Below are 16779 nucleotides of genomic sequence, written 5' to 3'. Positions count from 1 at the left end.
AAATACATTTTTTGTTTTCCCTCAATTTGTAAAAACAAGTAAAATATGCACAGTGCTGAAGTTGTATTGAAAGGATTCCCTAACTTGACCATTTTAAATCTTAAATATTTTCTTTAAGTATCCCATGAGATTTTAAGTCAATATTTCAATAATTTTACAACACATTTACATGCTCACGGGTTTGCTGGTGACATGCAGGTAAACAAATAAAATATATAATTTCTTTAGTAAGTTAGATGTTTTTATGTGAAAATTATTATTATTATTAGCACAACCCCCATGCAGTTCCCTCACAAGCCTGGTTTGGGAAACACTGTTGTAAAGAACCTAGAATATTCTTTGTGATATAATAAATAAAAAAAAAACAGCTAGTTTGATTTCAAACCATTATTGATGTATTTGTCCTAATCTTTAGGGTCCTAGCCTTATTTCAAGTTAAAAACACATGCTATATTCATGTAAAGACATTTTAAAGTGTCTGATGGTGGTTTGGTACCTCTCAGAACGAAGCCAAAGCTGTTCCCTTCTTTCTCCAAGCACACTTCGATAGTTTTAGAGATGACGCTGCAGGGATTGCTGGGAGCTAAACATGCCGAGAACAGCTTGTGTTAATGTCACAGGAGGATGAGATGCAGAGCTACAGACTTTAACAAGACCAAAAACACTGATGCCATGTATTTGTCACATATTACCTGAGAACTCTGATGAAAAGATTTACATCTTAAATTCTGTTGCAGTAGCACTGTATCGTGATCAGCATTGTCAGGTACTCTGATATACACCAAATGATTTTTTTGGGGGGTCAGTAAGGTTAAAAAAATAATAATAATTATACTAATAATATTAATTATAATTAAACTAGAACATTAATCATTATTATAAATTAATAATATTCAGCAAGAATGCATTAAAATGATCTGAAGTGTCAATTGAAAACATTTATAATGTTACAAAATAATTTTTGAACAGTCTTCCACATAATAAATTCTTCTTGATCAGAAAGTCAGCATATTAGAATGATTTCTGAAGGATCATGCGACACTGGAGTAATGATGCTGAAAATTCAGCTTTGATCACAGGAAGAAATTACATTTTAACATATATTCAAATAGAAAATGGTTATTTAAAACTGTAATAACTTTTTGCATTATTACTGTATTTTTGATCAAATAAATGCATCTTCAGTGAGAATAAGAGACTTCTTTCAAAAAGGCCAAACGTTTATTCTGCAGCAGACTGGAGTGAATGTGAGTGTGAATGCATCTGTATCCGTACCGAATGGCGCCAGCTCGTACTCCACCTCCAGCACCACACGCTCACCGATGTTCTTCAGCATGCTGATGATCTCATCATGTCTGAGTTTGGACAGGTTTATCCCGTTCACTGATTTTATATAGTCCCCGACATTGAGCTGGTCACTCCTGCCACACAGGTGCATATGGAAAATTAAACAATGCAGTGACACATTTTGGTAACATGAACAGTAGATTCATTATTAAGTTTCTGATTATTATGTTTGGACAACAAGTGTACAGAAAGATGTCTTTTATGAATGTGTGTTTAAAAACCATATTTTTCAGTAACAGTAAAGCACGGCTATAGAAATGCCAAGGTCATGGGTTAAATTCCCAGGGAATGCAAGAGCTAAAAAAATCATACCTTAAATACATTCATTTACCCTTTACAAGTACATGACACAGGTCAGGGTTACAGCATGCAACCTACATTTATTCCCTTTAATTCTATTTTTAAAAAATGCTGTTGCTTTTGCACTTTCTATTCATTGAAGAATCCTAAAATGATCAAAATGTATCATGGTCTCCACATAAATATTAAGCACCACAACTGTTTTCAACATTGATAATAATAAGAAATGTTTTCTGAGGAGCAAGGATCATGAAGACTGGAGTAATAATGCTGAAAATTCAGCTTTGCGTCACATAAATAAATTACATTTTAACTTATATTCAAATGGAAAACAGTTATTTAAAATTTTAATAATATTTCACAATATTACTGTTTTTACTGTATTTTTTTAACAAATAAATCTTCAAAAACATTTTAAAATATCTTACCAACCACAAAACTGAACTGTAGTGTATGAAAATATATTATTGGTAATGACCTAAATCCTAAGAACAAAATTACTTCAAATATAATATGGCTGCACTGATATGAAGACAATCATCAACATACTGCATCTGCTGCAGAAAGGTGCGTGTTTGTGTTGTGCAGCAGGTACATGTGGTGTGTGGGTGTATATATATGTGTGATGTTAGCAGAGCTGACTCCTCATGTACTCTTGTAGAAGCTAATTTAAGCCGCTGCTGTCACCCAGCACTAGGATTTTGCCTGTAAGCATCGACACAATGACGACACACAAAAGTAGTTAATTTACACATGAGCACACAACCAAAGGCAAAACGAGGAGGGGGGGGGGGGGGGCGCTAGCGAGCCATGGGTCGATAGGTCGCACTCCTTTACAGCTCCCACAAAAATCAAAGATAAATTGACATTTTAAAGGACTATATCTGTATAAAAAGTTTAATTCAAACTATAGTTAGCTCAAGTTTCCTAAATACTTCTTGGTAACAAGATGAAATCGAGTTCGAAGCAACAAAACTCTAGAGGGAAAAAGCAGTGCGAAGCAGGCCTCATCTCACGAGCTCTCCTGACGACGCTGCTCCACTGGAGGAGGTTTTGCAACGATCGACAGACGCTACTATTCTGGAGGCCATTAACTCGTTATGTTCCGATCTACGAGCTACCAAGGTAGAAATATGCCAGACGATCGACACTCGGATTGAAGAAATGGCTTTTACTATTAGAGGGGAAATCTCCGCTCTTAAATCAGAAACCCAGGTGGCTATTCAGGTCTTGCAAGCTACGACAGCGCAACATGGCTTGCCGATCTTGAACAGTCGGCCACACATTCATCGGATGCTATATCCAAGCTTCAGTCAGAGGTGAAACGCCTATGCTCAGAAGTGAACGTGTTGACAGATAAGTGCATGGACCTGGAAGGATGATCTAGAAGACAAAATGTGCGGATTGCCAAACTAAAAGAGGGGACCGAGTGGGACAAGGAGATGAATACATTTGTTTCTGAGCTTCTGAAAGAGGTGCTGTCCATGGATGATCCTGAGCTGCACTTTGGCACTGGCCAAAAGGATGCTGACGGTAGTGGTTGATATGGTCAAAATCAGTGTTGGTAGTGGTCAAATCAGTGTTTTATTTTTGTACTGTCACTGTTATCCAGAATATCTAAGTTAAAATGTTCAAAATGTTAATTCTGGATTTCAGAATATATGCTATTTGTGGGGCTGTTTTAGGCTTCTACTGTTAGAAGTTCTGCTAATTGTTTTGTTTTTTGCATACTTGTTACTTCCTTACTCTGAAGGGTTCACGGCAAGACATTGGGCATGTTAAGGGGTGGGTAATGTCGGGACTTTTATATTTTTTGTGTATCCAATTACTTCACACAATGGTATATGCAGTAGCTTGGTATGTTCCTGCACTATGCAGCAGCAGAATAACATAATGCAATCTGAGAAGGGGAGACAATTTACTGTGGTCACTTGGAATGTTAAAGGACTGAATCAACCAGTCAAAAGAGGTAAGGTGTTGGCACATTTAAAATCAGTATCAAGTGATATAATTTTTCTTCAAGAAACACACCTAAATAAAAATGAATATATTAAGTTAAGGTGTAGGTGGATTGGTCAAATGTACCATGCTACATGCAGTTAGGTCAAGAGGAGTGGTCATTCTCTTCAGAAAAGGCACGCTGTTTATTCATAAGTCAACTATTGCTGATAAAGAGAGCAGGTACTTAATAATAGTTGGAGAACTGTACTCCATAACATTGGTAAATATTTATGGTAGTAATATAGACTCACCCTTATTTTATAAACATGTTCTTGCTCAGATCCCTGATATTTTCCACACTACTTTACTTATTGGGGATGATCTGAATTTAGTTTTGGATCCATATTTAGATCGTTCATCTTCTCGCAGAGCTCCTCCTTCAAATTCCAGTAACTTTCTGAAAGAATATTGTAATAACTCTAATCTGTTTGATATTTGGAGAATTTTTAATCCACAAGACAGAGCATATTCTTTTAATTCTAATGTTCATAATGTATATACACGGATACATTACTTCTTGGTAGATGCTAAATTGATGTCTCTCACTAGTAAAGTCGTGTACCATGACATAGTGATCTCAGATCATGCTCCTCTCTCATTTTCTTTAAACGTTTCTTGCATGCCTCATTGTGATAGGATATGGAGATTTGACTCGCAGCTACTAAAGCAACCAATGATTATATAAGAGAACAAATCTCCTTTTTCTTTGAGATGAATGATCGCCCTGAAACATCCCCCTCAATACTTTGGGAGACTATGAAAGCTTATATCAGGGGTTGTATTATTTCTTTCCAGGCTGCAAGAAAAAAAAGAAAAAGGGCTAAATTGTTAGAGCTGGAACAGCAAATAAATTGTTTAGATAAAGAAAACGCTGCACATCCATCCATAGAGACATAAGAAAAAACTTTCTTTAATATTTAAATACAATCAGATACTTTCAGATCATATCATCAGAGGATTCCTATACACGCAACAAAATGTTTTGAATTTGGTGACAAACCCCATAAGATACTGGCAAGACAAATTAGGAAAATAGAAAGTGATCGAACCATAAGTAAAGTTAAGTCAGAAAATGGTGACATTTTAACATTACATAATGAAATCAATGAGAGATTCAAAAAATTCTATGAAGAATTATACTCTTCTAGGTCCTCAAATGATGATCTAGTTGTCAAAGATTTCTTAGACAGGTGTGACCTTCCCACTCTAGTCCAAGAAGATCGTAATGCCCTGAGCTCACGGTTTCAGAAATATTAGATACAATCAAGACAATGAAATGTGGGAAAGCCCCTGGGCCAGACGGCTATTCCAGTGAGTTTTATAAAGAATTTGGCGATCTGCTCTCACCTCATCTATTCAAAATGTACACTCAAGCATATAATGTTGGCAGGTTACCTCCTACTTTAAATGAAGCCACGGGGTGGTGATGGCGCAGTGGATAAGACACATGCCTTTGGTGTGAGAGACCCGGGTTCGAATCCACTGTGAGACACCAATGTGTCCTTGAGCAAGACACTTAACCCCTAGTTGCTCCAGACTCCAGAGGCGTGCTACCGCTGACATATAAAGCAATTGTAAGTCGCTTTGGATAAAAGCGTCAGCTAAATGAATAAATGTAAATGTAATGAAGCCATCATAACAGTCTTGCCTAAGAAAGGGAACGATCCAGTAGAAGTAAGCAGCTATAGGCCAATATCACTGGCTAAGGCTTTATCCATTAGACTTAATTCTGTCTTAGTTCTGTCTAGACAGGGTTTATTCCTAATAGGCATTCGTCTTCGAATCTCAGACGTCTTTTTAACATAATTTACGCTCAAAACACACACATAGATGATCTGGTCATTGTTTCTCTTGACGCAGAGAAAGCTTTTGACCAATTAGAATGGTCTTATCTTTTAGCAGCTCTAAGAAAATCTGAAATTGGTGAAAAGGATTTCAAATTTTGAAAAGCGCAAGGATTCTTACTAATAGAATTATTTCTTCTCCTTTCAGTCTATATAGAGGTTCTGCTCACTATCCCCTCTACTCTTCGCCTTGGCCCTTGAGCCCCTTGCACAGTCTATTCGCTCTAACACCAACATACATGGGATACAGCACAAATAATACAGTAAGCAAAATATCATTATATGCTGATGATATCCTGTTATATATCACTAAACCCCAGTCTACTATTTCAGCAATCTTAGAAACGGTCTGTCATTATGGTACATTTTCAGGTTACAGGGTCAACTGGTCTAAGACTGAATTAATGCCTATAAAGGTCAGAGATATTTCTGCTCTCCAAAACTTCCCTTTTAAAATAACGCAATATAAACTTACATATTTAGGAATTGATGTCACAAAAGATTTTCAGTCATTATTTAAAGCTAACTTCCCCCCTTTAGTGACTAAACTGCAAAATAATATTCAGTTCTGGCGATCCCTGCCCATTTCTTTAATAGGAAGGGTTAATATTATTAAAATGATCTTTCTCCCACAAATTCTTTGTCTTTTTCAAAACATCCCAATATTCTTACCGAAGATTTTTTTCAAACAACTAGAATCCATTATTATACCCTTTTTGTGGGATTACAAAGCCCATAGAATAAGTAAAGCACACCTTTGCAAACCGAAAGCTGTTGGTGGAATGGCACTTCTAAATTTTGCCTTTTACTACTATGCTTGTAATCTTCAGAATATCATAATGTGGCTAGATCATACTATAGCACTCTCAACTAGGATCCAAATGGAAAGAGAGGCATGTAGACCATACGATATTGGTGCAGTCTTACTGTCCCCTATAAAGATAGACAAGTCAGTATATAAACATAACTGTATAATTCATAGTACAATTCGTATTTGGAAGCAGATCAAATCAAAGTGTTCAATAAAGCCAATCAGCGGGAACCCCTCATTTACCCCTTCTACTATGGATGCTGCTTTTACAAAATGGAGGGACTTCAGACTATTGGAAATCTATTCATAAATGGCACTTTTGCTACCTTTAGACAGCTGCAGGATAAATATGGTTTGCATGCAAGTAACTTTTTTAGTAAAAGTTTTTTTTTTTATGTATGTATGTAACTGAAATCATGGTATGTAACAATAACTATTGGATTGTTTCATTGAATACCTTAATAAAAAGATTTAAATACAAAGACAAAACGAAACACCCAAACACATAATTTTGTGATTCTGCATAATTATGCAGCGGAGTTAAACAGCATTAACACACATAATTACAAACTAGCATATCTGCACTAGAGCCTCGGAAACGGAAAAAAACATTAGCTGTGAACTTAAATGCAAGGTCATAAGTTTAAATCACCTGGCTGTAAAACAAACGTTTGCAACTCTGCCTTCAGTAACGTGCACATCAATCCTGCGGCTGCCTACAGGTCAGTGCAACATTCAACTAAAATCTTCCCTGTGACACAGAGAGAGAGAGAGTGGTCACGTTAGGCCTGCGTCAGCCTGTCACACTGGAGGCTGATGTGATGGAGCAGCCCACATCCTGAGGTCACACACACACCGGAGCAGCCCAGATCCTGAGGTTAAAGAGCTGTGTGAGTAAACATGGTGCACCACACACACTACACCAGTGCTATTTTAGCATCACTGAAATACTATTATAGTTTTTCATTTTAGTTTAAGTTTTTGTAATTTTGCTACCATTTTTTCTTGAAAATAAGTCACACAGTGTTATTTTAGTATAACTGACATACTATAATAGTTTTTATTCATATTTTGAATAAGTTTTTATTCCTCCATTTTCGTTACAATTTTAGTAAGATTGTCATTTGTGACCCTGGACCACAAAACCAGTCATAAGGGTCAATTTTTTGAAACTGAGATTTATATATCATCTGAAAGCTGAATAAATACGCTTTCCATTGATGTATGGGTTGTTATGATAAGACAATATTTGGCCGAGATACAACTATTTGAAAATCTGGAATCTGAAGGTGCAAAAAAATCTAAATATTGAGAAAATCGCCTTTAAAGTTGTCCAAATGAAGTTCTTAGCAATGCATATTACTAATCAAAAATTACGTTTTGATATATTTACAGTTGAAAATTTACAAAACCACTTCATGGAACATGATCTTTACTTAATATCCTAATGATTTTTGGCATAAAAGAAAAATCTATAATTTTGACCCATATTGACCCGTATTTTTGTCTATTGCTACAAATATACCCCAGCTACTTGAGACTGGTTTTGTGCTCCAGGGTCACAAATGTGTAGAGTGGTTATTATGAGGGGGTAGAATCCACAGCTCAGTACTCACTACTCAATACTCATGAGTACTTTTAAATAGGCTACTCTTTTACTCTTACTCAAGTAGTTTTTTGGACAAGTACTTTTACTCTACTTAAATTACATTTTTTGGAGGGTAATGGTACTTTTACTTGAGTATATTTTTTCAGTACTCTTTCTACCACTGGCTATACGTTCAGGTTGGCCTAGACTCTAAAAGTGAAGTGAAGTGACATTCATCCAAGTATGGTGACCCATACTCGGAATTCGTGCTCTGCATTTAACCCATCCAACGTGCACACACACAGCAGTGAACACACACACACACACACACACACACACACAGCAGTGAACACACACCCGGAGCAGTGGGCAGCCATTTATGCTGCAGCGCCCGGGGAGCAGTTGGGGGTTCGGTGCCTTGCTCAAGGGCACCTCAGTCGTGGTATTGAGGGTGGAGAGAGCGCTGGACATTCACTCCCCCCACCTACAATTCCTGCCGGCCGGAGACTCGAACCCGCAACCTTCGGATTACAAGTCCGACTCTCTAACCATTAGGCCACGACTTCCCAAAAGCATACCACCTTAGGCCTTAAAATGCTTGAACCCCAGTTATCGCTGCTTGCAGCTATATTTAGTTTAAGTATTTGCTATTGACTGTTCAAATGCGGAGTTTTGCGCGTCGTGTGTGTGCATGTGTGTGTGTGAGAGAGAGACACAGGGTCACATCACAGCACGTCAGCTATATTAATCGTGGCTTGTGTGCAAACACATATGAGCTTCATCACTGTGTCTGTCACGTAACTTTGTTCCCCTCTCGGTCTTGAACTGATGGTAAAACTAAGGACATTATTAACTGTCTTTACTTTTATTTTGAAAGCTGAAGCTCGCAATTATGGAATTTCCAACGCGTGCTTGTGGTGTTCGGCCAATCACAATACACGGGTTCAGCTGGCCAATCAAAGCAGACTGTGCTTGAGAGAGGCGGGGCATAGAGGAACTACAATAATGTACAGTATTTGAAAAATAATGTGTTTTTTGAACATTAAAGCATGTCAACATATTCCGTTACACCAAATACACAAAATAATGAGAAAGCATGCATCACTCATCTTTAAAAAAAGCATCATATGACCCCTTTAATCTGTTTCTCACCGGATCGCGAGACCTCCTGGTCTCAGATTTGACACTCTTGGCTTGCCGTCCTTGTCACAACCTCCGGAGATCGTGAGGCCGAGACTGGTGCCCTCTTTTTTAATCAGTTCCACCGTCGTCACACCTCTCTGCTCATCTGTGCGTAAGCAAACACACACAATAACCACACAAGCTCCAGCACATGGACCTTCACAGCAGGTAACTCACCCACCAGTCCCCGGGGAGCTCGTATAGCTATGCATTGTGACATGGAAGTCAGATTCATTTAACCATTCATTTAACCATCATGAAGAACAGATGGTAGCACTGCAGTCTGGTAGTATGGCAGACTGTGTGTAATAAGCATATATACATTATGGACACAAACAAGGGTGATTTTCACAAGTCATGTCTAAATAATGAAAAAAAAAAATGAAAACAAACTTTTGAAAGATTTATTTTTGGGTGTTTTTGTCTTTATTCTGATATGACAGTAGTAAACAGACAGGCAAAGCGAAGTGGGAGAGAGAGAGAGCTGGGGAGATGCCTGTAGTGCAACGACGCTATATGTCGGACTCGGCACATTGCCCACAAGGCTATTGGCACTGACTACTGATGTGTGATGAAGAAAAAAAACAAATTAGGTCAACTTAACTAAGCTTTTCACATTAGACACTTTGCACAGAATAAAAGATCTTCTGGTACATTATGGTTAAAAGTACTATTTATTTATATACATGAACACACACTACCCTTCAAAGGTTTGGGGTCGGTAAGATTTAAAAATATATATTTTTAAAAGCAGTCTCTTCTGCTCACCAAGGCTGCATTTATTGATCAAAAATATAGTGGAATATTATTTGTTTCAGCATCATTTCTCCAGTCTTCAGTGTCACATGATCCTTCAGAAATCATGCTAATATGCTGATTTGCTGCTCAAAAAGCATTTCTTATTATCATCAAAGTTGAAAACAGTTGTGCTGCCTAATATTTTTGTGGAAACTGTGAAGCTTTTTTTCAGTGATTTATCAATGAAACCTTCAAAGTTTCACTTTTAAAATTTTTTTAAAAAGCAAACTTACTGTCTCCATAATTTTGAATGACAGTGTGTTGCTTAATTGATAAAAGTGATATATATTTAAATCACCACAAATACTGTAATATAATAAAAATAAAAATATTTTGTATTCAGTAAATTCAGTCATATAGCACTTCAGGCGTCCCAAGTTTGAAGACCTTTCCTGATCCCATCCCCCCCTCTCTCTCTCTCTCTCTCCCAATTCGCTTCCTCTCTACATACCGTCCTATCCAAATAAATGGCAAAAAAAATTATTTTAGTGAGGAAAAAATAGTAAGTGTAATGGTTTAAAAATATTTACCATTTACAAAAAAGTTAAATCTCTCTCTTTGATATGTATTATTTGTTAAATTTTATTTTTATTATAAAATAAAATGCACTATTTTATTTAGATTTATTTTTATTTTCCACTCATGACGGTTATGAGGACACTATTAAGGAGAATATTATTTTCAGTATGATCCAATGAAGACAAATGTGATAAGTTTTTATGATGTAGCAATTGCAATCTAAAGTGTGTGCTCATTACTGCTGTTAAATCTCAACAGCATCTGAGTGTGGTAAATCCCACAAAATTAAAAGAGACAAATTAACTGAAAAAGAAAAGAAAAGAACAGAGAAAGCGACTGAGGGTTTATAGCAGTGGTCCGAAGAAATCAAATATCAGCATCATCACAGACGAACAGTCTCTTTACCTTCAGGTATGTGTGCTGTGACTGCTTATAAAGAGACTCAATATAGAGCAGAACACATCTGATGCAGCACAGCAGTGCCATGTGGAGCATTAAAGAAATCGTTCACCAAAAAATCAAAACTTGTTACAAATTTCTCAGGCCATTCAGGATGTAGATGAGTTTGTACACCACTTGCTCACCAATGAATCCTCTGCAGTGAATGGGTGCCGTCAGAATAACGGCAGTTATCTGCAGGTTTCAGTTGCCCTTACCAGTTATGCTGCTCCTCTTGTTGAGGCCGCTGCTGTCACTTGCAGCATCTTTGCTTCCCTTTGTGTATGGGACATCTTCTGAAACATGTAATGATAAAATAAATTATGATAATATACGTTACAAAGGCAGTTTACAGGCTTGGGCTGATTGCTTTTGATAATATTTAAAATTAAATTCAACCTCAAGTAAAGAAAAAACAGTGCTAGCAAGCCCTTTAATTTCATAATGACTTATTTTTGAGTGAACCAGGGTATTCAACAAGAAAAAAATATATGTAAACATATGTAATTCTGGCATGCAACACACACTTTTTATGATACAACAGTAAAACATAACATAAACAAGTTAATACATTTAATTTAATTTGATCAGTCGTACATAAATTAGTTAGGAAACAGGTAAGACTTCTGTAATGGTACTATTAAAGAAATGTTTTAAATAGACAATAACCAGATATATCATCAATAAATCCAATTGGTTTCATTCTCAATCATTTTAACTTAAATACATTTAATGCTAATTAAAATGAACAGATTTATGCTAATTCTAAGGCATTTGAATAAATGCATTTTGAAAATATGATTATTTAAATAAAGTCAAAAAATGCAAATAGGTAATAATAAATTATGCCATGATTTTTTTGAGTGCATAATCGTACCCGTTTCATTTATGTATGACTGACAAATATGCATCACATTAAGTTTAATATCTTATGGTAAAACTGTAATCCAAATGGATGGAAATGTTATATGCAATTTAAATACATAAATCTTAATTTTATACAACAGGAATTTATTCACTCAAAAACAAAAAAGTTAGGAATAAATTTAAGTCCTATCCTATGTTATTATTGAATATCCAGTTTAATTTGGACAGACACTTTATGGAAGTATAGGTTAGAAATACAGTTTCACTTTAAGCAACTTTCTGATACTACAACAGTCCCAATGGAGCAACCTAAGAATGATGTTGAAAGCTCAAGGCTTGTCACTTGGTGGTTCTGAACTTCATATCCTTTTAGTTTCCCATCCAGATCGTTAACCAGTAAGGTACACAACCTGCATGTGTGATAATATATGCCTAAGTTGTTCTCTTCATTGTTTGTTAACCCTAGAAATTTGAACTATTCATTCCGTTCAAAGGTTTTGGGTTGGTAAGACTTTTTAATATTTTTAAAAGAAATCTGAATTCATTAAAAACACAATCAAAACAGCAATATTGTAAAATATTATTACAATTTAAACTGTTATCTATTTGAACATATTTTAGAATGTAATTTATTCCTGTAACGAAAAGCTGAATTTTCAGTCTTCAGTGTCACGTGATCCTTCCGAAATTTGAATGCATCAGTGTTGAAAACAGATGTGCTTCTTTATATTTTTGTGGAAACCATAATGCATTTATTTTCAGGATTTTCTGATGAATAGAAAATTAAAAAGCATTTATTAAAAACTGAATTTTTTTGGAATTTTATAAATGTCTTTACTGTCACTCATCCGTGCAGAATAAAAATTTACATCTTATTTAAAAAAATATTACTGACCACAAGCATTGTTAAAATTGAAAATAAGAACTTGATGTAGAGGCAATTTGTGTGCTACTAAACAAATAGCAGCTATATCACCCTGCAGCCCAAAACTGGTTGCCCACTGAAGCTAAGCAAGGTTGAGCCTGGTCAGTACCTGGATGGGAGACCTCCTGGGAAAACTAGGTTGCTGCTGGAAGAGGTGTTAGTGAGGCCAGTCAGGGGTGCTCACCCGGTGGTCTGTGTGGGTCCTAATGCCCCAATATAGTGACAGGGACACTATACTGTCAACAAGCACCGTCCTTCGGATGAGACGGTACACCGAGGTCCTGACTCTCTGTGGTCATTAAAAATCCCAGGATGTCCTTCGAAAAAGAGTAGGTTGTTACCCCGGTGTCCTGGCCAAATTTGCCCATTGGCCTCTGACCATCATGGCCTCCTAATCATCCCCATATCTACTGATTGGCTGCATCACTCTGTCTCCTCTCCACCAATAAGCTGGTGTGTGGTGGGCGTTCTGGCGCCCGTCTCATCATCCAGGTGGATGCTGCACATTGGTGGTGGTTGAGAAGATTCCCCCTTTCTATGTAAAGCACTTTGAGTACCCAGAAAAGTGCTATATAAATGTAACAAATTATTATTATTATTATTAAATAAAGGTCAACCAATCCCAATGTGCTAGTCCTTCCTGAGCATTAACAAACCATAAATTTCCTTTTGGTCAGTAAAGATGGTTCAGTTGCCCTTTAGGCCAAAAGGCTAAACAAATCAACATCACCCAGACTGTTTGTTTAAGAGGTCAAAGGCTCAAAACATCACACCACTGCTTTAACAGTCAACAAACCGCAGTGAGCAAGTGTTATATAACACACACTCACACACAGCAGCGTCTCTGAAAGTCACAGCAGAGTAAAACTGTCATTATGGGTCATGATAACTCATTTTCCAAGTCTATTAAAACTCTGCAACTAATTTGGAGCAAAGCGCTCCGACAGCCCTGGTTGTGTTGACACCAATCCTGATGTAGGTTAAACGGATGATGTTCTAACAATGCAAATGGAAGCTCGGGGTCTATTTTCAGAGCTGGGCTTTTATTTATAGAGGCCACAGTGGCCCCAGTTGTCACCCCTCGCTCAGCTCTCAACAGGGTTTTCCATTTACCAGCAGGGCTAGAGCTAAAAACCAAAAGGCCTAGGACAAATGTTACCCTGTCCAAATAGGTAGATAGTTTCATAGAGGAACACAGTGGACCCTATTTGGCACAGGGCCAGGGAGGTCAACCTTTATGACAACACATTCTCTGGCACGTTTTAAAGAAAAAGTATGACATATAGAATTCATTTTTTGCGGCAAATGAAGAAGAACCCTAACTGTAAGGATTTGATTAACTTGCACTGTACAAGACAAAACATTTTGAACAAATTTTCTTAAGGAAAAATATTTCTTAAGGACCATGGGACACTGAAGACAAAAGTAATGATGCTGAAAATTCTGCTTTAATCGTAAATGTTTCTTGAGCAGCAAATCAGCATATTATGATGATTTCTGAAGGATCATGTAACACAGAAGACTGGAGTAATGATGCTGAAAATTCAGCTTTTCAAATGCAAATAAATGCCTTGGTAAGCAAAAACATAAAAAAAAAATCTAACCAACCCCAACATAATGTGCATGACAGAAGAAGTGAAAAAGAAAGGACTGAATGTGGAAAAATGATCAACATGACTCACCACTGTTGTTGCGACCCTCTCTCCTCAAACCACACAGCATCATGGGAATATCACGATTCCATTCTGCCAAACATCATTTTAGGATCTTACTAAATTGGCCAAACCGTTTGTTAAAGCACACACCTGGAAATTACCATCTAAACCTATCCAATTAAGCCACATTACATGTGTAACTTCAGTTAGGATTCCTTTGAGAATGAATCCTCTTTGAAAAGCAATGAAATGATGGTCCTGAAGAAGACAAGCAGACTAGATGAATCCATTCAGCGACCGCAGATGATTTTATCTATAGCTGATCCTGTTGCACAGATGATGTTCAATCCATACAGGCTAATCATAGAGAATTCCATCTTTTCCATAAACGTGCAGATTAAATATATCTCTACTGCAGGTCCACGTGAGCGACTGTAAGAGTGTAATGCTTGAATGAGCGACTGAAAAAGTGTTGCATAGCTGCAACTGGATTATTCCTGAGACATTCCAGTGTCACTCCAGTTTGCTCTTTCCAAACAGCATAACGTGGTCTCCTCCGCCTGCCAATCCGCACATGCAACTAGTCTCCATTCAGTCATCCGTAAAACACATGTGATCCACTCGCACAGATTCAGTCCTGGGTTTGCAGCGTGAGCTGGAGCAGATGGTAGTTTATCCAGAGATGACAGCGCTACAGTATGGGAATGTATCCGAACACTCCAGTGCTTCACAGAGATCAGACCCGGACAGAACACACACTCGCTCCTTCTCTCCTCTCCTCCCTCCTTTCTGACACTCCTCCCTCACTTCTTCAGCTTCTCACTGTTCACATGTGGCTCTTCCTTCCTGCACTGGCCTATTAATCATGTTCGTTCACACACACACACAAACACACAGTCCTGCACAATGATTTCTGAAGGATTATTTGACACTGAAGATTGGAGTAATAATATTCAAACAGGTATTTTAAATTGTAATAATATTTCACAAAATTACCAGTTAAATATTGCTACTACAAAATAAAGGATAAAAGATCCTGTTTCCCCTTGTCAGATTTGATTTAGTGATAATGACAGAACATCATCCCTTGTATAAACAACATTTTATGCATTTTAGAATCAAATATGCATCCTATTCCTCATGTTGTTAAAACTGGGCTTTATATTATGCACAGAATAAAGTCATATACTTTCCTTGCCATTAAAGGGAAACCAAATGCCAATCTGCTCTCAAATTTCATTTTTGGGGGTTGGTGGGAGTATTTCACCCACTAGTAGACTTTTGTCTTGACAGCTGCATGTGTCCGAGACAAACACCTGTCTCACCCATCAACACATAGGCCTACTACATATTCTTCTCTATACGCCACATTGATAATTTAATAACTGCAAAGCTGAATTTTCAGCATCATTACTCCAGTCTTCAGTGTCACATGATCCTTTTTAATCATTTTAATATGCTGGTTTGCTATAAATAAAAAAACCTGTCTTTTTAAATTATAATAATATGTCACAGTATTAGGCCTACTGTTTTACTGTATTTTTGATTAAATAAATGCAGCCTTGGTGAGCAAAAAGACTAAAAACTTAATTATTTAAAAAACATTGACTGGTACTTTACGGATGATGTATTTATAAAAAAAAAAACAAGCCTTCAAGCTGAATTATTTACAAAAATAAGTTCATAAGGTGTGAAGTGATTAATAAAAATAACTGATGATTTGTAATCTAATGTGCTGAAATGGTCCAAATACTTTGGGTTTACTGTAAAAGACTGCAGATTATTAAAAGTCATTTTAAACAATACAGCCCCCATGTGGCAGAACACTGTTTTGCAGGTCACTTCAGCTGATGTAGGACAACAGATCTTGCATTCATTTCTCAGACACACACAGGCAAGAAAAACATAAAATTACACATATAATAACTTCAGCAGACTGCTCATGAAGCACACAGCACCTACACATGCAATTCACCCTTTACCTGTACAAACATCGTCACACTCACACCTTCTGGCACATTCTCATATCTTACCTTTAACCCTTCCTCTGATAACTCCAATCCGACATCGTAAAGAAAACGAGAACATCCTCCTCTTCCCTTTGACTCCTCCAGCCAGTCCTTTCTTCATGGTTGTCCATGCAGGGACCCCATCCGGGAGCACTTTAGGGTTTAAGGAACAACTAACATGCCACATGGCTCCTCTTTCCTTCTCCTCTCTCCAGTACCACACAGATCTTCAGCCTAGTCTTGCTTCAGGTCTATTTCTCACTATCTACCCTCTCTCTGTTCATACCCTCTTTGTTCATTCTCTGAGGGAAATCCTGCAACTTAACTCAGATATGAGGGTTTTGGAGAAACAGGGCGGATCTTATTTCACCCTCCTCAATGTAACGTCATGAAAATCTGGGTATGACTTAATAATCCATCCAGTTAAATATAGTGGGTAGGGCTAATAACACCATTGGAGTGCATTGGCTGCTCACAGATGAGACAGATGGACTG

General features: G+C 37.1%; 1 protein-coding gene across 1 annotated transcript in view; it reads right to left on the bottom strand.

Moving 5' to 3' along the window:
- The window catches only part of LOC306849362 (glutamate receptor-interacting protein 2-like), a gene marked incomplete at its 5' end in the record, with an annotated part of 34573 nt that extends 18102 nt beyond the window's left edge, over positions 1–16471 (bottom strand). The window contains 5 exons of the mRNA XM_079384320.1: positions 497–583; positions 1276–1421; positions 9044–9179; positions 11047–11124; positions 16309–16471. Coding sequence (XP_079240446.1) covers positions 497–583; positions 1276–1421; positions 9044–9179; positions 11047–11124; positions 16309–16471 — 610 coding nt within the window. The remainder of the gene's footprint in view (positions 1–496; positions 584–1275; positions 1422–9043; positions 9180–11046; positions 11125–16308) is intronic.
- Positions 16472–16779: the final 308 nt, after the last annotated feature.

The sequence above is a fragment of the Barbus barbus genome (assembly GCF_936440315.1).
Source record: "Barbus barbus genome assembly, chromosome: 29".
NCBI lineage: Eukaryota > Metazoa > Chordata > Actinopteri > Cypriniformes > Cyprinidae > Barbus > Barbus barbus.
The sequence above is the reverse complement of the archived record's forward strand: the minus strand, read 5'-3'. Positions and strand labels throughout refer to the sequence as shown.